We start from the raw sequence: 23,381 nt of genomic DNA on the forward strand, positions 1-23,381 counted from the left end.
TTTTTTTTTTTTTTTTTTTTTTTGTAATAATAAAGTATAAATAATAATTATAACTATTTTTGTTTGATTGTCAAGATTCTTATGGAATTTGGCAAAATATTTCCAGATATAGCCGAAGAGAATCATTGGGATTGTAAAATCCCTAATAAAACCATTAAGTTTTTTGAAAAATTGCCTTTATTTATGTGTACGCTTTCCTGGGTGTTTATCCACATCTGTATCACATTTTTTTACAATCTAGTATTCTTCACAAATTGCTAAATAAAATTGTATATTTCAAGTATTTCTAAAAAAAATTTCTCCTCTATATACAGAGTATTTCTTTTATCATAAAGCACTTAACTAATAAAAAACAAATATAATATTCATGATTTATTTTTTGTTTCCTTTGTTGCATAATTTTTCAGTTTATCAATCATTATTTTATATTCATCCCATATGTCTTATAAGGGTGTGAACTTTATTTTTTTAATTGGTACATATACAGATGTCTCAGATCTAACTGACAACTCGAAATTATTTGAACTTAAAAATCCAAGTATGCACAAAAAAATGTATACTTCATAGTAATTTTACCAAATGCGATTTCTCATAATATAAGAAATATTGTATATGTATTATATCGTGCACAACCCAAATAAAGTGATAAGACTATTTGGGTGATATGTTATGTAGTAATTATTGTACTAATTTATCAAATGGGAGGACACGATTGCAGGCTTATCAATTTTCTTGAAACATACCATTACTCTTAAATAAATTATTTAGATATTGGTCTAAGGAATTGAATGAGCTTTGAATTTTAATATAATATATCAACAGTAAATATTTTAATATTATATTAATTATGGCTGTACGTATTGCTAATAAAATTTTACAACAATCTAAGTATCTCGGGTTCACTAAAGGTAAGAAGTGAAATTTGATACCAAATTATAGTTCGATTAATTATCATAATTTTGCACAAAATGATGTTCATTTAATCCAAGTATACAATTTTTGATATTAAAAATTTCAATAAAATTTTAGTTGCAACACAATCACTTGGTATACCTAAATACATTATTGGAAAAGTACGGTTTCAAAGCACAGAAGTTCCAGTGGAAGCAAAATGTGAGATTATTTATACTTAAATTTACATTTAATAAATATTTCTGCTTTGTAATAGCACATTTTGAAAATCATATAATAGAACAATATTATTACTTTTTTTTTTTTTAATAACCTCGTAAATCATAATGTAACAAACAATTACAATGGAGCATAGGGGTTATAAAAATTTATATTAATTATAACTTTGACGATTTTTAAGCATTATTTTGTATCAATACTTTCTACTAATATATGAAAATTTGTCAATAATTTAATAAAAAATGTTGATAATTGTGAAAAATCCCTGAATAAAATCAGAAGAGGTTAAACTCTTCTAGACCCCCTTAAAAATTTAAACAAATCAAAATTAGCCCACCGAAAAATTCTTAACTAACTTCATTTATTTATATGTTGTAAATTTAATTAGTAATTTGTGTGTTCGATTGTTCTTATAGTGACTGTTAGACAAGTGAATGAAGTAGTGAAACAAAATTTAGTTGATTTTGGAAAATATATTGCCGAGTGCTTACCAAAATATGTTCAAAAAGTTCAAATAGCAACAGGAGATGAATTAGAAGTGCTTATTGCACCAGAAGGTGTTGTACCTGTTTTGCAATTTTTAAAGGATCATCATAATTGTCAATTCGCTAACTTGTCAGATATCTGTGCTGTTGATATTCCACAGCGACAAAATAGATTTGAGGTAAAAAGTAATAGTAATAATTTTAATTATCTTATTAATATATAAAATTTTATAAATGTATTATGAATATTATTTATAATCATATTGAAACAGGTGCTTAGTACCCCTAGAGTTCTAACAACTTCAGTTTTTTTGCGGTAACAAGCTAAACAAAAAATTTTAATCATTTTTAATGGACTGTAAAATAATTTTAGCACCTCCAAGATTTTTATTGGATGTGTATATTTGCTTATAATAATTGTGTAGATTAAGTCTATTCTTTTATTTTAATTGTAGTTTTAGTAATTACTTAAGAATAGCATAAATTTACGTCAATTAATCTTTAACATATAGGACTGCTTTTTTCATTTTCTATTTTTTACTTATAGATAGTATATAACTTACTTTCTGTTCGCTACAATGCAAGAATACGAGTAAAAACATACACTGATGAATTAACTCCTGTAGATTCTGCTACAGCTATTTATGAAGGAGCCAACTGGTACGAAAGAGAAATATGGGATATGTATGGTGTATTTTTCAGCAACCACCCAGATTTAAGAAGAATTTTAACAGATTATGGTTTTGAAGGTCATCCATTCCGTAAAGATTTCCCATTGTCTGGTTATGTTGAAGTATGTGATAGTAAAATGACATACATATTAAAGATTTTATATTAATTATTATAATTGCCTTAATTACATTCAAGTTAGTTAAAATTAATTAAATTTCCATTGAATATATAGGTAAGGTATGACGATGAAAAACAAAGAGTTGTTGTAGAACCATTAGAAATGACACAAGAATTTAGACGTTTCGAATTATCCACGCCATGGGAACAATTTCCAAACTTTAGAAATGCTCCTCCTCCAGTTGAAGAAGTTCCATTGGAAAAAGGGCAAAAATAGTTACAATTTACAGCCAAAAAGTAATTACAATTTTTAAAATAATAACTTTATTTTCTAAAATATAATTACATCATATTTACTTAATACATAAACTATAAAAAATATTACAACATTGTATTAGTATACATAAAGGAACAAAGTGATAATAATTAAAAACTTAAAGGGTCAGTTTTCAGTTTAGAAACTTTTTTAATAGATAAATTAATGGAATCTTACTCAAAGATTTCTTCAATATTAATATTTCTCCAAAATTAAAATTAATTATCATATTTATGATCAATAAGTGTACATATTTAGTGAAAAAGAAATTAATTTTATATAATACTTATTAAAAAACATTGTTAGAGTGATTTTGTATTATATAATTACTCATTTATGTGTACATTAATTAGATAAAATTCTAAGTGTCATACATATTAATGCTACTAAAATAATTTTGGTTTAGTAGGATAAACCTAGCATATTTTTATCAAGTAGTTTTTGCTGAGTAAAATATTAAACAGTAATTTAATAACTATTCAAAATAAATTAAGCTTATGGCATATGTTACCAATTTGAACAATGATTTATTAATGTTGTTATATAGTTTAATACTGACTTGGGCTAGATAGTTTTCTAACCAAGTATTTTATAAGCTTCTTATGTGCTTAGTGCGTCTTACTAATAGACAACATGAATTTAAATTTACTGCTTCACATTTTAAAAGCTCAGATATATCCACTGATTGCAGAGAAAAATCAGAAATTTTTTCAGCTAGAACCTAAAAATAATAAACTATAGAGAGATTTTATTTTTTTTTTAAAAAATAATTCATTACACTGAAAGATTGTGGTATTTCTTTAGCAGATCGATGAAGTAGTGTACCATTTATATACAGGACATTAGCTGCTTCATCTTCTGGCAATGTTATAATTTGATAGCTATATGTAGCTTCACGTTCTAATCGCTATACATTAGAACATAATAAGTTAATTTATTATAAAAAATAAAAATTAACTACATATAATTACTTTAAGAACATCTTTTGTTGCACTGCTTGATCCTACACACATTAGATCTGGTCCTGCCATTGAAACAATTGTTTTCAAGTGTTTATTTTCCATGATCTAAAATATAATTATATTTTTAACGTTTTATAATTTATAAAAAGTATAAAATTAAGCATTTAAATTTGTTCAAATTTAAAATTACTTTAATTGGAGCACAGGGATATTCAGGAAATGCAGATGCTACTGCACATGCTCCTGATTCATTTGTCCATTTTGTTATTCCAATGAAAAATTCTCTACCTAAAAGATGTATATTATTCAGTTTTAAGGATATGAAAGAAATTTGATTGCTACTTAAATAGTTGTAGAATGAATATCATTCAGTAAAATTATTTAACAATAAATTATTAATTTTTAAATTATAATAATAAAATATAAATTGAATTATTATGGTAAAAATTCATATTATGTTGAATAATAAAGTGTTGTTTAGGCTTAAGGGTGAGTAGCACATTCATTATTTTTAAAATTCGACTAATTGAAATAAAACTGAGTATTCAGTGGAGTGTTTTTAATAGGATAATAAAAGTTGTATTATCCTAAAAATATTTATATAAGATGATAATTTTATTTACATACAGTTTTTAAGAAAACATTATTACCATCTATTTAGTTTAATTTTTTGTGCTTTGTATTGGTTGTAATGAAAAATAACTGATTACAAAATCAAAAGGGACGAACTCTGAAGTTGATCAGCATGTATGTCAGCATTTCTCAACCTGTGGTACATGGAAGTTTATATTAACTAAGTTAAGAAAATCTATAACTATAATAAATAAATTATAATCTGTAATCTAAGTAATGCGATTTATTATTATAAAATATTCCATAATTATTTTTTATAATGATATTATACAAAAGTAGATTTTCTTAACATACACCTTAAAAAATTTCATGCAGCACAGTTTAAGAAATGCTACTCTATATTATGTTTTAAATTAACTCTAATATATAGTACTGATTATTTATTATTAAAATAACATGACATATTTACTTTTTAAAATGTAATTAACATTTTATCTAAATTTATTTTGCAAAATTACTTGATAATGGTTTACTTTATTAAAATTTGCTATTCCTTTGATAAGTTCTTTATTATTATTATTCATAACAGAACAAGATTAATACATTTCTTAAGTAAGTTAGAGGGGAAGTGTTTTATTTTAAAAATTAAATTTCAAAATATTGTCATAGAATATATATTTTTATAGAAAGTATTATGTTTATATAAATAGGATGAAATAAAAACTTTTTTTGGCAATTATGTTAAATTTGTGTTAACTTACTATTTTAGTTATAAAAAAATCTAAATATTATATTAAAACATTGTTTTACCATACTTCAATTAGATTTTTAGTCATAGAAACATCAAAAATACTTATTTTTGATTTACTATTTCAAAAAAAAAAAAATGTTATTATAATGTAATAATTTACCTGTAAATAAAATATCACTTCCATGTAATTTTGCAGATTTGTCAGCAACCTCTACAATAGGCAATCCAATTTCTTTCTTTAGTACAGATCGTATAGTTTCTACCTGTTAATCAATTATCAAGAGATGTCATGTTTTATTTCATTTTATTATTTGTAAGCATTTTATGAAAGAATGTAAAATAAATAAATTATTTTGAAAATAAAATTATTAGCATGTTTGATTAGCAACTTTAGTTAAAATTTTATCATTTATAACTATTGAAAGTATAAAAATATTAACATATTTTCATTTTTCTATTTTATCTTTTAATAATTGTTTAAAAATAATGATTATTATTTTATATTAAAAGTATCTAAAAATATTTACTTCTTTTGCTCTTTCGGGTTCAACTGGTTTAGTTAATATTGCAGTTCCATTACATACAAAGGCTGTATCATCTACAAAAGCACACCAAGGTGTAGTTTCATCTGGTGGCATTTCTATCACATCAAGCCCAATGTCCCTTAATGTTCGGACATAATTTTCATGCTGACGTTTAGCCCTATCATAATCTAATGTAGGTTGATGCTCTTTAAGAGAATGTGGTACTCTACAAACTACTGCATGAGTATAACGAGTACTTGGCATTATAATTTATTTTCTCTAAATTTATTTTTAATTTATAAATTAATATTTTTGTTTTAAAATGAAAATATATATATATATATATATATATATGGCCTAGAAGTTTAAAATTGAAGGAATTATACATAAAGCATTTGTATGATATTAATATTTATCTGATAAGTATTAAGATCACTGTTGTGCATAGTTACTGGGCTTTATGTATAAAATGTAGTGTTGCCAATTAAGGCAAATAAACTATGGTGTGGACATTATTTTTTACTGTTTAATTTATATAGGCTCATTTCAAACATAATGCAATTTAATAATAAAAATGTTTTTTTTATGAGGATATAAATTTAATAATATGAATCTAATGCTTAACGCCATAACTTTAGACACTATTGATTTTCTTGGATACTAAAAAATTTATGTAGCACATCTATCTCGCCCAAGCTTCAATCAATGTTTTTGGAATTGTTAAATTTAACTTATTTTAAATGATAAGAACAATGTTTTCATATACCTTTTAAAACTTTTATAAAATTTTAAGGAAACGAAAATAACTATAGTATTTTATTTTAGAGTCGATTTTTTTTTATAATCACTTAAAGAAGGGACAAGTAAAGAAAATTCATCTATTCATTTGAATTTATCAAATCATGATAAATTTGGTGATTATACCCTTCTAGGATTGCCTCAAAGATCTTTAATATTGTTTTACTCATAGAAGAAGATATGCTATTGCACAAATAGTAAAATATTTTCTCAATTACACTTTAATTTAATTAAACGAAAACGTGACTGTAAATTTAAAACTTCTAAAATATACTTTAAAATGTGATCATGTATTTATTTTTCTTATTCATGAATTTCTTTATATAGAAATTTACAATACATTTTATAAAATGAAGAAAATAACATTGATTATATCATAAGTTTTATTTATATTATCTTTAAATAATTATTTAAAAATATAAAATTATAATTATATACTGAAACTTGAATACTAAAATCACATTAACAGTCTATTAAAAACACAGTGTTCAATGGTCGAAATATACATGCAATATTTTTGATTCAATAAAATATATTTATTTAAATTATTAATATTAAAATTCCATTCATAAAAATATTTGATTATGTATTGTTCATTTAAATTTAAACATGGAATTATAAAACTCGCAATTCTTTTGATCATGTTAGGGTTACAAATTTAAAGTACTCTGTAAAACCGAGAATCATAATTTCAATCAAGTTAATGATTTAAAATTATGAACCTAACAATTAAAAAAATTAAAAATACATTTTGTACTTAATATTATAAATTCAATTGCACATTAAAAATTTTCACAATTCAACTTAAAAACAGAAGTCAAAATAGCACAATTATATTAATTAAAAGTATAGTATAAGTAATCTTATAGTATTTAAAAATCAACAAAAGCCTTAGCATTTTACATTATAATATGTATATATATATATATATTGTAAATTTTTCAATGCAAATTAATAATAATATAGAATCTCAGTGATAATTATAATAATATTTAAAGATTATAACATAACAGTGTCATATCAGTAATCATACAGCTGTTGATTTACATGTAACAAGAAGAGGTAGTTGGTACATTTGGTGTGTACAGATTAAATTTATGATTTTTAAAATTCTTCCCATATAACATGGTAATATCTGTGGTTGTAATTGAGTTATTCATCAAGGCATACAGTACGCACAATTACTTCAGCTACTTTATAGGGATCACAATTAGACGCAGGTCTTCTATCTTCTAAGTAGCCTTTCTTGTCTTCAGCACAACCACGTGGAATACGTATACTTGCTCCACGATTGGCAACACCTAAAAACAGAAAATTTTTTTATTTATAAATAGATTTCGGACTTACATGCATTTACAAATTTTATTTGAGCCATTTTAAAAGGACCTAAGTTAATGCAACTTTGTTTCAACTATAAAGCATTTGAAATTATTTAACAAAATTTATAAATGCATTAATATCCGGACTCTATTTATAACTATTCTTATAGACAATTTATGATCTTATAATTTAATTATTAAAAATCTTTAAAACACTGACCAGCTGAAAAATCATGGATAGAAGACGTCTCATGTTTACCAGTTAAACGTCTTTCATTATCTCGACCTTCATTGGGATCATATGCTCGGATATGTCTCATGTGCTGTTTAGATAGCTTATCAATGGCTTTTTCAATTTCACTGAAAATAAAACAGTATAATTTTATATCATTTTTAGCTAATGTATCATAAATAGTTATTATACATGATTCCATTATTTTCTCTCATGGCAGCTGTAGAAAAGTTGCAATGAGCTCCTGCACCATTCCAGTCCCCTGGCACTGGTTTGGGATCAAGTGTTACCACAACACCAAATTCTTCAGCAACACGATGTAAGATGAACCGCGCCATCCATAAATGATCACCAATACTAATACCTTCACATGGACCAACTTGGAATTCCCACTGAAAATTAATTAAGTTGTTGATTTTCTTCTTAAAGTAAACATTTTAGCTTTAGTTTTAAAAATTTTTAAAACTTAAAACTATGATATTAATATTATTGAATCAAGGCCATCTACAGGACTTAATTGAAAATGCATTGGACATCGGTATATGGATACTGAGGTTAACTTCCATTATGTTGAGCTATGAAGATTTTACCTTCTTTATTTAAGTAAATGCTTTTAGAAGAGTATGTTAAATATGAACAAACAGCATGATATAATTTGTATTTTTAAACATTTTTATAAATTATAGTGATGTTAAAAATAATTATAAGCCACCAATGTTCACATTGAGTTACAAGCATTTTATTTAGAGTAGGTAAGTAACACAAGTTGGTGTTTTATTTATAATGCACACTATATCCTCATAATACACCCACTCTATGTATAGAGATTATAATAATGCTTGTATTTAATAACTATTTGTCAACAAATTATTATTGAACCATTAAAATAAATTAAAAGAATAGTGGCAAAACCGGTTATTTTACATTTAAAAAAATGTTTATTAAAAATAAATAATAAAAAATATGATTTTAGCAGTTAGAATGCATAAAAAAAAAATCATAGAAAAATGTTTGTTGTATTAAAAGTTATAAATCTTCAGTTAAATCAGTTTAATCTTGTATTTATAAAATTTCAATCACCTGAGCTGGCATAACTTCAGCATTTTCTCCAGAAATATTGATACCCGCATATAAGCATGCTTTGTAATGAGCCTCAACAATATCTCGCCCATAAACTTTATCTGCTCCAACACCACAATAGTATGGACCCTATTAAAAAATTAATCAATTAAGTTTTTTAATAAGAAAATAAAGTATAATTCCTTTTTATAATTTGTAATTATTTTACCTGAGGTCCAGGAAATCCTGTCTTCGGCCATCCAAAAGGTTTTCCATCAGTATCTAACAAGGAATATTCTTGTTCAATACCAAACCATGGCTTTTGATCTGCTGCTTTTTTCATTGCTTCTAAAGCACCTTTACGGTGATTGGTTTCTGTAAATTATAAAATAAATATATTAAATAATGTAAACAAATTTATACTGTGTTATTTTCAAATCCTTGAGTAAATATGGCCAAAATTAAATATTTTAATTTTTTGTTAATAAAAAATTTTTAGAATCTAGCACGTTTTTTTAAAGGTAATTTTTTTAATTAAATTACTTGTATAATAATAGAATAAATTGTTGGTATTTAGGAAAAACTATCTAAGTCAAAAATTTGTAAAAATGAGTTTATGTTATATAAAATTAAAAAAAATCATATATCTATATTGATGAAACAATACAAATCATTTAACAGCTGTATTATATTATATTTTACACACTTATTATATTAATGCCATCTCTCATACATACAATGCCACAGTGTCAACCAAAATTAGTATCCTTATTTAATATATTTTTCAAAAAAAATACATTTTAAGCAAAAAAAAATGTATTTATATATTTTAGCACCCCTCAAATGTGTGGCACTTCCCTAGGGCCCTACTTGATCCCATTGTTTCTTTTAGGATAAAAAGTTGGCTCTCTAAGGGCCACTTAATATTGATCCAATAAAAACTGTTGACTCAGTAATTTTGCCACAAGTCGTACCACTTTATCATTTTATTTTTTTAAGTAAAGCACGTAACCAAATGTTTTTTATACATAAACTCTAGAACATGTGTTCATTAAGCTGACACTAGAAAATATGTTTGAATTCTACAAGGGTATATTTGACTCAATTTTGAATAATTTTTTTAGAAATCGATAACTAATAAAAATATTATTATAATCAAATTTAACTCATTTCAATTATAAGTAATTCAATTTTAAATGTGCTTCCGCTAAGACTAAATAAAAAACAATTTTTTATTCCTACTGTTTAGGTTGAAATCAACTAATTTTAATTTCAAGTCACTATTAAATACTTTGCATTTACCAGTGGGAGTATGATTATGTTTATATGCTTCACACATAACGAGTTTGTTTGGTGCTAATCTGAACGGGTCATTAAACATTGCAACAGGATACAAATACGTGTCAGAATTTTCTCCTTGTGATTGGTAAGTAGAACTACCATCGTAATTCCAAACTGGAAGGTCTGAAACACCAAATCCGCGATAAAATGAGTGTAATTTATTACAACAATTATTTTTTAATTTTAGAGGTCTATTAAGCTCTAAAATAAAATGGTTTTTCAATTTTTAACGAGAAAATATTTTAATCACTAAGTTAATGTTAATCATTAGGAATACAGATTATACTTAAATTATATTTTGTGAATAAAATTATGTATCTGTTGGTTTATTATATACATTTACGTAAATTTTGTAATAGAACTGTTAATGATTTCTAATAAAATTTAAATTATTTATTTAAACAGTGCCAATAAATTGGCGTGTGGTTGAATATACATTAACCATGAATATTTATTTTATTGAATAATCACTTATAAAATTATTGGATAATAAATTTGATAATTCAACGCAGGTTTAATATCTAAATTATGATTGAAATAAATTTTATTTATAAATGATCTCATTTTTGATAACCAACTCAATTATACAAGCGGTGATCCATTTGTAGACCTTGAATATAAATTAATTGTAATTGAGCGTGTAAATAGAATACGTTTAGAAACGTCACTATAACTAACACATGTAATATTATTGTTATGAACCGTAGGAAAATAACAAATTATTTACATTGCAGGATATCCTAATCCCATTAAACTAACAGCAAAACAAAGTAGAACATAAAAACAATTTATTGGGTAAAATTAGAATCACCACAGATTATAACGCAGAGAAATATTAACTAAAATTGTAATACAACTACTTAGTAGTATATTCAATGAAAATGATGTTTAATTAAATTAAATTATATTAATAGTGTTTACCTTCTATTTTAGTGGGAATAAAATCTAATGTCCTGGATTTGGCTCTGAGATTTTGTCCAGTTCCATCGATCCACACATACATAGCCATAATTTTATCCGAAGGTTGTGGCAATTGTTGAAATCTAGTTGCTACAGTTTTGTTGATGACATAGTTAGGGGATGTTTCCAATAATCCGTTACCCGGCATGATTGCTCTATAGAAACAACAATATAAATGTTTATAATTTATATATAGTTTATAATTATTTATTTATATAACAGTGGCGAAGAGTTGTTTGTTTTTATTCCGATTAAATTTATATACAAAAATCTTAATGCAATAGGGCGAGTAAGGTAAGAGAATGGAGTAATTATAATTCATTATTTGTCTCAGAATACTCTGCAAATTTACTTTAGTATGAGAAATTTTATTATTTTAATGTAATTTAAATTTAAAAAGACGTAGCGTCACATTTAAAAAATGTACTTATAATATATTTACAAAATCGCTCATTAAAATTTATCCCGTAGAATTATAATTTGTAATATATCCAATTTATTTTTAAATATAATAATTGTATCTAAATTATTTGTTCATTTTATCTATGATAATATAATTATCGTAGTAAAAATGAAGAACAAATAAATAATCAAAATTTTATCAAATCTTGTACAAAGATTGGGTATATAAAATTATTATTAAAAATTTGTTAAACATACTATTATCGCAATAAATCATGCAATTTGTATAAAAAAAGAATTAGTGAAGTAATACAAAAGTTTATTTGAATTTATCATAAACTGATTATGATATAATGAGGAAGATAGAAAATTCTTTATATTTGTAATATAAGTGTTCTATATCCAATATGTAATGAAATCATTAACTATGATGTCGAAATAATCAAAAGAAATAACTTAAATTGCGAAGAAAATAAATTAGTAACATCGGATAAAATTATTCATATAATATATAACATATAATTCGTTGTACACAATATTTTTTAAAAACATTAATCAAAGTTTTCATTCAAATTGTAAATATTAATAACTCGTTAGAGAATAGTATTATTCAGCGAACACGTTCATAGTATTTATATAGTCAATACGATGTGCTGAACCTATGCATTCAATTTTCTACATACAATGATAAAAGTGATAATATTACTAATAATGACATTTTGTCATATGGCAAACATCGCGTCATGTGCGGACAAGGTCATAAGTGAACCGTTTATTATTGACTACGACCTAGAAACGTGTTTTGTGAATATAGTAATAATTCAATAATGTTACAACAAACTAAGAACAAAAAATGCCATATAATATAACGCCTGTAATAAAGCTAAAATATTTGCAACTCGGTTATAGAGCATAATATACTTGTATACGAATATGTAATAATAACAGATACATTATTAAAATATTTTAATCTACTTACCTACAAAAGGATATTTATGTAATTTCTTTGAAATGCTGACAGTTTTATTATTTAAAGATTATAATTATTATGATATAAAAAGTGTAATATACAAGAAAAGTTTTTGTTTAGCAACTATGTACAAGCTATAGATGTTTTTGAGGGTTGTAATATAGGAACTAACGTGCGGGAGAGATGTACTATGGTGGCGCCATTTATTGATTGCAAGGCATAATTTCTACATGCGAAGTCCAAAACGGGCTAACAAAAGTTAATGGAATCGGTGTGATATACATAACGTCCATGCACATTAATGAATTATATACTGCCAACAGGCTTCAACTTCATTAAACATTTAGTATGTTGACGTTATATAATACATAGATGCATCACACTAGTGTACCAATACAATTGTTAAAATTACTTTTCTCCCAACTAATAATATTTTATTTAATAAATTAATAAGCTTAAGATAACGTTTTTTCTTTGACAAATTTATTATGATACCATAAATACTATGCGAATAAAAAACATTGTTTACGTAGTTTAGTATGTTTATAATAAAAATCTTAAATTAAAATAGAAAAAACAAAATTTGATAATAACTATGTCTTAATAACGATAAAAGAAAATCCAGTTGATATAATACTAAATTTTAAAAATTATTTGTGTGAACAAAAATTGATAAATTTCATTTTAGTTATTAATTTAAAAATAAAGAGTTTATAATAAATAGAGCAAATAAATAAAACGTTTTTAACAAATAAACTTTAAAATAAAAAAACTATAAATTGTTTTACTTTTGATTTTATTTATTTGTATTGTAAAAATCAACGAAAGTTTATAATACGAATTTTTAAACATTTTTTTTATGATACATCAAATTGTCAATAAACTTTTTCATAATAAAGAATGTTTTTGTTTGACATAACTTAAAAAATTCCAGCATATCTATATTTGAAAATAGACGTACATTAAAGAAAAAACTTGAGAACTAGATTAATTTTTTCTTCAATCTAAAAGTATTTTTATACAATTCATATAATTTTCTACAAATTTTACACTATGATTGTTGTAAATGTTGTAATGTAATTGTTGCAAGTGTTGTAAATCGTATTCTTATGGTTTCTATAAATGAACAAATTTCAAATCCCCTTACTTTTGCTTGATTTTCCAGTAAATAAAAAAAAATTTTTATACTTTACTTGTGTATATACACATTATTTATGCGGGAGCGTGTGATTTCATTGTCCCTTATTTATTTTTATTGTCATTGTATAAAAATAACTAACAAATAATAGGCGAAACTAGAGAAATTAGAGTACTATATACCTAAAAAACTGAAAATTAACTCGGATAACAGTCTGATTATATGACAGGTTTGATCAATTTTTTAAAATTTCAGATAAAATAGCTAATCCACTAATATTTTTATGATTTAGCTGACCATTTTAAAATACCTTGACTTTTACAGGTTTTCCAAAATTATGCAATCATGGTTTTTTTTTTAATTATGGTGAAATGAACAAAACTTTATACTGAAATTTAAAATAAAAATTGATCACTTGTGGCTAATATAATTTTAAATTAAAATTATATTAAAAATATTATTCATTTAAAACTAAAAAACACGAAACTCAAAAAATCGTTGAGTTTAAAATTTAAAAGTTGGAGCTATAATTTTATTTATAAATACATTTTTTGTAATGATGTACTACTAACTTTTTACAACCGGTTTCGGTTTCTTTATTTTTTAATTATTATTTTGAAGCGTTTCTTACTCACAAATGGCATAAAAAAAATAATTACTAGATAAAAAACTGCAAAACCTCCACGAATTTTTATTAAAAATACAGAATACTAGTCAAACTGGACGAGATTTTATAATTTACCTTAAGGTAAATGAATAATGAAAATAAGATAATAACTTATATTAAACTCTTGAAGAGAAAGCTAAGTGCGATAATCATAAAAAAACAATTTGCGTCGTTTAAATGATTTCCATTACAGATATTGAATCTAAAAAACAAACTTTAAACTACGAATATAACTAAAATGAAATTTTACCACAGATCATATAAATTAACATAAAAAAAATTTAATAGTTTAAAGTACTTTAAAAACTTGTATATAAAAATATCTTACAATTTTTTACATAATCATACACTTGTAATAAAATGTATTGTTTTTTTCGTAATATTCACAAAAATTAAAACTAATAGACATCATTAGTATCATATTATATAAACAACGACGACTTTTATGAATTTTCTTAATGACCAATTAAATATATGGTCTCTATTTTTAATTATGTTATAATAGATAATTTAAAAAAAGTAGAAACATAGAAGTATGATTACATTTATAATTGGAACAAAGGAAAACAAAATTATAATAAATATAATTTTTAATAATAGTTTTTAATTTATCAATAGTAATTTTCATCCAGACAAAAAAAGATAAATGGCCGAAAAGTTATAATATTATTTATAATAGAAATAATGAAAAGAAAATGTTTAACTATTTTTCTTAATAAGTGTCATATTGCAAAATTATGAATAAATACAAAAAAACTAATAACTAAAAGAGCTATAAGTGGACATTTAAATAGTATATCTAATGCTCATTGTTATTTTAAAAAGAAACTTTTATAACTAATAATTATGATATTTTAAGAGTATTTATGGATTTTAAAACTAACATGACGTCTTCTAGTTTTTTTACACGTAGCGCAGTTAACCCTATTTGATTATTGATTACGCACAAAAAGATAACATTTTTTTTTATTATTGTCTAATTAAAACTGTCTTATCTATTCACTTTTATAACTTTATTACATGCCAATTATGGTATGAAAGTAAAGGCACTTGTATATTTAATTTCATTATTAATTGTAATAAGTTTAGTACTTTTTTTTTAACATTATAAATAAAATTAAACATTATTATAAAAATATTTGAAGACATTCAGTATAATAAATTGAATTTCATTCTTAAAGTTCGATTTTTGAGAATAACGTTTGATAACCTTCAGAAAAAAAATCATAGGCAGTTAAATCCAATTTTATGTTTCTTAGTTTTGGCTGTAAAACGATTGTTAAAGCATAATGCTTTTAAACGAATGGTTAAAATATTGTTTAATTTTTATATATTGTTTTTAGTTGGTAAATTAATTATTATAACACTTTTACACTTATTTAATATAGATATATGATGGTCTACACAAGTATAAATTTTTGATTAAGCTTCAAATTATCCAAAGAGGTTATGAAATTAAAAAAGTGAAGTATCGTTAAGGTAATGAATCTTTTATTAAAGTTTGATGAACTTTGTATCTGTTCAAATTATTGTATAAATACTAGAAAAAAAGTTTTTAGATATGCTTCACAAGGCAGTATAAAAAATGTCGTAGTAGTAACATTGCTTCACTATTAGAATACGCAAATCCTCATACTTATACCTCTTAATTCGCCGCTGCTTGTAAATGAGTGTATGTCTTGTGAATATTTTATGAATTCAAGTTTTGATAAGATACTTATGATGCATACGTGTAATCATAAGGGACATGTAAAATAATATTAGCAGATTTTAATGTAGTCGTATTCTGTTTACTCACTATGTTAACAAAAACTTACAAAGATAATTAGCAATTTTACATTCGTTCACATAAATATTATATTCTTCATATAATCCTCTACATTCAAGAATTAGAGAAACATTAATGATTTAAGTATTAGTTTATCACCCAAAAATGATTTTATACAAATCATACACAAAGTCGTGTTTAGATAGCTAAAGGGTAAAATATGTCTACTCTTCAAAAATCTAATGACACAATTCAATATCAGTTATATTTTTGAGTCTCTGACCATATGAGTTATTAAATATTAGATGATTTTTCATTTTTCCACGCTATATAAGACGTAACATATATATAAACCAAATAAAGAATTTTTAATTGTTAATATATATTGGTTTGTGTACGAATATAAATACATACCAAAATTGATAAATATTAAAAAGGTTAATACTTATTAACACATCCATGGCTAAGCTTTTATTGAACAAAAAGTATATGCATTTAAAACAATTAAAGAAGTAAAAATCCCGCCCCTTTCAAAGCTAATACATAATCTGTACTTTAAATAATTATATAGAAGATAAAATTTTTAGCAATTTTTAAATATTTCAATTCACCTACATACAATAATCATTTAATATTAATCTATCATTAGTTGGACTTCTAAATAAATATGAGTTTTTAATGCTATAAGTATACGTTAATTTAATTTGAACAACTAATCAGAATCATTAAAATAAAATTAATTTGTTGATAATAGTATAACAAGATTCCAAAAAGTTCTTAACTGTTAAGTTTAGTGGAAATGTATAAATAATAAAAATATATTAATAATTATGTTTGTATGTTCATGATCCATGTAAGGTTATCAAAAATAAATAAAATACGTCAATAAGGTATGATATCCTATTTAAAATGTATAATAAAATTATACAGTTATAAATACTGTATAATTTTTCATTTTATTTGTATTTTTAACTAAATATGTACTGTTTTTAATCGTAAATTAATTAAATTCGATTTTCAATGGAAAAAGTTTGATATTAAAATTATATTTATTAGAAATCGCGTTTTTCTACATGGACAATATAAATTGTTCAAATGATATTTGAATTATTAAGATATATATTATTTGTTTTTCTAAAAATATACAAACATTTTTTAAGTATTATGAAACTATCTTTCAGTTTCTATAGTAACATTATTACAGATTTCTTCTTCTCACTTTGCTAAATTTATATAACTGTAAATAATATCTAAAAAATTTTAATTTATTATAAACCATTAGTATTCTTGACATTTTTTATTTTACGTGACATTACCTTTCTATATAAAACATGTTTTCTAAAGTTTATTAGATATTTATTTTAATCAAAAGACAAATGTTTAGTGTAAACATCCGAATTTTCTTATCACTGATCGTTTCTATTATTATTAAATCATTTGTCACAACGATTTATCATGTTATAAAGTTCAATGTACATATTCAATCCATTAATAACATTATTCGCTATTTAATTTTTTCAATATGTAATACTAATAACAATAATATAATTTACATAATAATTTATGTAAATATCAGTAGCGGATAAGTAATTTTTTTCAGCTATTCTTATTAAACAACAATTTGCGAGAGTAATATTTTCATCGAGAAATTAAAAATATTAGTTTAAACGATTTTATTAACTTATCAAAAAAATTGTTTTTTTTTTTAATCACGAAAACAATTTTTTTTTTAATTTATGATTTAAGATCATTAAAATATGAAAAGATAAAACAAATATATACTTGAATTATAATGAAAAATTTGGCGAATAACATTTATAAGTTATTTTTATAAACAAAACACTTGAAAATGTGATAATGATCAAAATTCTAACAGCGTTTCATTCCAGTTAATCAGAACAGTACTTGAGTGAAATAATATAAACCAAAATTTGAGATTATTTCTACAGGTGTCAACTATATAAAGTTTATAGTTTGATTTGATAAATAGAAATCTTTATAAAAAGGTATTTGATAAAATAAATTTAATTAGAATAAAAAATAATATGTTAACTAAGTGTTTTATTTCTTTACAATTTTTTACTTGTGTTGATGTAGTATTTTTAAAACACAACGAATCGTTTTATTACGACATTCAAGACAAAGAAACAAAAAAAAAAAAAACACGCTCTTGAACTGATTTGCTTCATAATGATAAATACAGAATAAGTGACTAACTTATGTACGTAATTTATAACAGTTGGTCTAACGCCAGAACAATATAATTCTATTTATAAAAAAAATCTTAGAAATAGAAACGAAGTTACAATGATAACAAAATAAGTACAAAGACAAACTGCTTGAATTTAAACAAAATTTTACTTTAATATATATTTAACAAGTTAATATTGTCGAAGTATAAATGTAAGCTTATAAATGGTACAAATAAATTTAATATCAACATATTATTTTTACTTAATATCTTTGAAGTTTGTTAATAATAGATTTTATAAATTTCAAGAAGCAAATTTAAAATTTAAATTATGTGTAATAATATGATAAGACAGTACTTACGCTTGATCGGAGATGTGCTGCTGTGAACGTGAAAACGCTGACTGTCAGGTAGTTGTTATGGACAAGTCAAGTTAAGAGAAAAACCACTTGTTGATTACATATAAAATTTATTACACACACCAAATACAAGCGCTGTATTATTAGTGAACCGAACAAAACAATTTTAATTATTAACTGTTGTTTTCCTGCTGCATTTACTATGCAACATAAATGTTTAAAATTGATAAATTACAGTACTGTCGTAAATTTTAAATCAAGTTTTACTTGATATAATTATGCAATTTTTTTTACTTATTTTGAAAAAAAGCCTTAATGTTAAAATAATTCTTATGCTGTACCCAATAAATAATTATAATGGTAGTTGTTAATTTTTTTAGTTATTTTCTAAAGTATTCTGTAGCATTCAAGGCCTTGAAAATACGTAAAAATACTTTTAACTATTATAATTTTTAACTATACTCAAAAAACTTTTGAACGTGATTTTTTTAATTAACAGAACCTATTTAAATGTTATAAAAATTTGTTCAAATATGTTTTCAAAAATGTTATTTTTACCATAAAAGCTTAGGAGATTGAGACTACGCCTATGTATATATGAGTGTTTTTCATTAGTATCAATTTTTATATTATTATAGTTTTTACTATGTCGGGTTCTGCCTTGCTCTTATTTTTTTAGCTATACACAATCAGAGGTATAACTAAAGGAGATAAGTGGGTTAGTTTGTCTCCTAAAATTATTTAAGTCAGTAACAAGATATTTTTTTAAATATTATAATAGGCTACAAAGACTTGATATACATTTATAGTCAGCCAAATCAACATAGTTGCTCTTTTAAAAAAATTACTTCGCTATGCCATTGCATACAATCCTATAAAATTATAGTATATTAGTATGTTTTAGGAGAATTCTCTTTTCAAACCATATGTGCTAACTCTACATTTTTTACTTATCGTTCATACTAGTATTGTGTGTTTCTGAAGTTAAAAATTATTTTAATAAATTAATTAGATTATATTTCTGTAATAAGTGTGTAACTGGTAAGTTTAAGTTATATTGTTACTAATGTTCAGAACTAGAATATGCAATATGCATATAAATATTTAAATATTAGCTTCGATGCGAAGCTGAGAAGGTATTAATTTTACTATGATGTGTTATTTATTTTTTTTGTGTCTGTGAACGCTCAATCTCAGCTCTCGCTGGACCGATTTTGATGAACAATACATCAAAGATCACAAATCGTATCTAGTCGAAGACGTTACCCTCAAAAATTGAAAATATTTCTCTCGTTCCCTATAAATAGGGGAAATCCCCCAAAAAATTACAAATTTATTTATATTATTCAATTAAATTTTATCTAAAAATGTTTAATTACTATGATATATTTTATATTAATTTAACTCTTATACATTTATTTTACAATTTAATTGAATGAATCCAGTAAAATCGGTGGCTATTTTAAGAGAAAGCAAAATGATATGTGCTCCATCCATTGCTGCAATCTTATACTAACATAAACATTTTTGTTGACTTTTTTATTTAATTATAATGAGCTCAAAATGAGTAAAAAATGAGTTAAAAGTTTTCATAGTTGCTTGTCAGTTTAAAATTTTATTGTTTTCCTTTAGTGAATCTCATTATAATTATTACTGGTATAAATTATTTAATTTAAATAAATTTCATATGTAACATATAAATAAATTATAAAAAATAATGTTCATTGCAATTTAATATTTTTTTTTTTGTTATAAAAGTAATGTAATTTCATTACTCGCCTTAATCCCAACTACTTGGGGTCGGCCACCCTTATCCCAAACTTCCACATCATCTACGTTCACATCAGCTGTACTCATATCGCATTCAATAGCATCCCTCCATCCCTTTTTTGGTTTTCCTCTACCTCTTCTTTCTTCAACATTCATTTCTATAACTATTCTTACAGCTTCCGATTCTCTATCCTCATAACATGACCAAACCATCTAAGTCTATTTTCTCTCATCTTATCCACGATTGACGCTACACCTATACTCCCTCTTATATGCTCGTTCCTTATCCTATCTTCTCTAGTTACTCTACTCATTCATCTAAGCATACTCATCTCTACTACACTCATTCTCTGCTCTATTTTCTTATCAACCGCACAACACTCTAAACCATACATTATAACTGGCCTCACTACAGTCTTGTAGAATAGAAATAAGTAAGGGCTTAAAGCAGAACCTTGGTGCATTCCTACTCTTACCCGAAAATCTTCTATTACTCCTCCTACGCTTTTTACCCTGGTACAAGTGTCATCATATATATCTTCTATTATATTAATATACCTTTTCGGGACTCCACCTTATAATTTCCATACTTCTACTGGCAATTCATCTGGTCCTACTGCTTTATTCTTTTTCATTGATGCCACAGACTTCCATACCTCTTTCTCACTAATTAAATCTACCAGACCACAAGATATCCTCTAATGTCTCTTTTGAGTACTCCTCATTCAGTAATTTTTCAAAATATTCTTTCCATCTTTTTTTCACATCATCATCGAGAGTACCCTATTATCTACACTTTTTATACACCTTATATAATGATAATTTTTAAACCTTTCCTCTCTTACTTTTGCAAGTCTGTAGATTTTTTTCTCATCTTCATTTGTTCCTAGCCTATCATACAACTCATCATACCTCTTAAACTTCGCCTTACCTACTGCACACTTGGCTTCTTTGCACAAGCGTTTATACCCCATCCAATCTTCTCTCCTTTTACTCTTCTGCCATACTTTGAATTGCTTTTTCTTACTTTCTATGATTTTTTGAACGTCCTCATCCCACCACCAGTAATTTCATTACTTGTTATATTCAGTAAATTTAGATTAATTTCTAATACATTAAAAAATTACAAACAAAAAAAATTTATCTAACACTAATACGTAATCAAATTAACATACATATTATATATATTTCCTTATAAATGCTCACAACTAAAATGTGTGTGATTATTTAACACAAATAATTATAATTTAGGTGTAATTCTAATTTACTTTCGCAGTTTTTTGCATTGAATAAATATTATCCTATTATCTCGTGAAAATTAAATTGTATAATATATTGAAAAAACATTTTTTATTTTCAACAGAAGTGAAATAAAATGTTTTGAAATGACTATGAGTATTATTCATTTAGGAGAACAGTGCGCTTTAACCATGCGCGCAAATAGAATGAACACAAGTATAAAATCACATTCTTGTTTTCTATACTCAGAGGATATATTTTAGCAACTGACCGATTATAATTATAGATGCATCCGCTTAATATTGCCAATTGGCAATTTTAATACTTGTAATCCTTAAGGATGTAAAATTTTATTTATTATAATGAATAAGATATAAGTAATAATATTATATTTAATAAGGTATTAAAATAAATACAAACAGTTTTGCTTTACTCTCATAATGTGTTGATACATAACAATATTATAATTTGATTTAGACCCTTGATCCGTTTAAATTATTATTTAGTATTAATTTTGTAACTAGTTCCACTTGGTGTTGATCAATTTTCTAAGTCTATAGAGTGTTCAGTAAGTATAGAAACGGGTTTCTATTGTTTATAACAACTGAATAGTTTCCTTACCTACTAAATACTCGTATATAGACTTATATTTGTAAAAAAAAATAGAAAAGTATATAACCTTTTTTTATTATTTTGTATTATTGCTTAAAAATTAGATTTAAAAATTTTTTTTTCCAAAAAACTGATTTATTGATTAATATTTTTATTCTAATAGAGAAGAAATGTTTAATATTATTGGAGTAAAAATGATCTATTAAAAGCTCAACAAGAAAATTTAATTAATGAAAATAAAGATAATTGTTAACTTAAAAGTATTGAGTTAAAGATCTGAGAATCAGTATTAAAAGTTATTAAAGAAATACTTATACTTCTTCTAGTTATTTTAATACAAATATCTAAAAAAATTATGATATTTTGTAAAATGGAATAAACATTACTTTTATAAAAGTAATATTTAATAATTAGTCCTAATTTTATCAATTAATTTTCATTGACAAAAAATAAACTCTCCCTTAATTGTCACTAGTATTTATTGTGATCAAAGTTTGCTATAAATAATGGGCAACTAAATATTTTAGAAAAATTTAAAGAAATGAACAGTCTACAATACCTTAAGAGCATCTCTTATTACTTGAAATCCATTTTTATCTATAAAAACTAATTAAGCAAATTTTAGAACCTACAAAAGTAGTTTAAGTAAGGTCATTAATTTCTTGTTGCCTCTAAATTTCTACAAAAAAATAAATTTTTGATTTGGTGTGTTATTTATTTCTCATTTTTTAAGATTAAATACTTTTTTTAATCATCCCAAAATAACAACTTATGAATTAGTATTTTTGATGTTAACATTTTTAAATGCAGACTGAAAGCGAGGTGTGGGTCATATTTTTACATATTATATATATCGTAAATAGACCAGTCATATTTTAAAGTTGGATCATTCATTATATGAACTAGTCATATACACAAGTAGCTTAAAAAAAAAGTTGACACTCTTATAAATGATAAGGGATGGATTTATTTAATATATTATTTAATCACTTAAAAAATTTAAATATAAATATAATCTAAATAAA

The 23,381-nt window shown here is 24.1% G+C and overlaps 3 protein-coding genes across 4 annotated transcripts; 1 reads left to right on the top strand and 2 right to left on the bottom strand.

The window, feature by feature from the left end:
* Nucleotides 1-725: 725 nt before the first annotated feature.
* On the top strand, nt 726-5,396 carry LOC126903994 (NADH dehydrogenase [ubiquinone] iron-sulfur protein 3, mitochondrial). Its single transcript, XM_050682610.1, has 6 exons — nt 726-908; nt 1,030-1,113; nt 1,548-1,795; nt 2,164-2,409; nt 2,521-2,702; nt 5,204-5,396. The coding sequence occupies exons 1-5, from the start codon at nt 848-850 to the stop codon at nt 2,680-2,682; spliced, it is 801 nt and encodes a 266-aa protein (XP_050538567.1). The 5' UTR covers nt 726-847; the 3' UTR covers nt 2,683-2,702; nt 5,204-5,396.
* Nucleotides 2,808-5,907, bottom strand: LOC126903993 (N(G),N(G)-dimethylarginine dimethylaminohydrolase 1). The gene is made up of 6 exons (XM_050682608.1): nt 5,535-5,907; nt 5,168-5,270; nt 3,874-3,971; nt 3,693-3,788; nt 3,500-3,628; nt 2,808-3,442 (listed from the first exon to the last, which is right to left on the bottom strand). Exons 1-6 carry the CDS (start codon nt 5,793-5,795, stop codon nt 3,311-3,313), a joined length of 819 nt encoding a protein of 272 aa, XP_050538565.1. The 5' UTR covers nt 5,796-5,907; the 3' UTR covers nt 2,808-3,310.
* Nucleotides 5,908-7,257: 1,350 nt separating this feature from the next.
* Nucleotides 7,258-18,890, bottom strand: LOC126903988 (glutamine synthetase 2 cytoplasmic-like). 2 transcript variants are annotated; one of them, XM_050682601.1, is made up of 8 exons: nt 18,739-18,890; nt 11,202-11,395; nt 10,242-10,403; nt 9,169-9,314; nt 8,961-9,089; nt 8,073-8,272; nt 7,869-8,008; nt 7,258-7,630 (listed from the first exon to the last, which is right to left on the bottom strand). In XM_050682601.1, the coding sequence occupies exons 2-8, from the start codon at nt 11,386-11,388 to the stop codon at nt 7,482-7,484; spliced, it is 1,113 nt and encodes a 370-aa protein (XP_050538558.1). In that variant the 5' UTR covers nt 11,389-11,395; nt 18,739-18,890; the 3' UTR covers nt 7,258-7,481. The 2 variants fall into 2 exon arrangements, with proteins under 2 accessions (XP_050538558.1, XP_050538559.1); XM_050682602.1 differs by lacking the exon at nt 18,739-18,890 and adding an exon at nt 12,622-12,639.
* Between the last annotated feature and the right edge of the window lie 4,491 nt (nt 18,891-23,381).

The sequence above is a fragment of the Daktulosphaira vitifoliae genome, unplaced genomic scaffold (assembly GCF_025091365.1).
Source record: "Daktulosphaira vitifoliae isolate Bord-2020 unplaced genomic scaffold, ASM2509136v1 Scaffold_4, whole genome shotgun sequence".
Lineage (NCBI taxonomy): Eukaryota > Metazoa > Arthropoda > Insecta > Hemiptera > Phylloxeridae > Daktulosphaira > Daktulosphaira vitifoliae.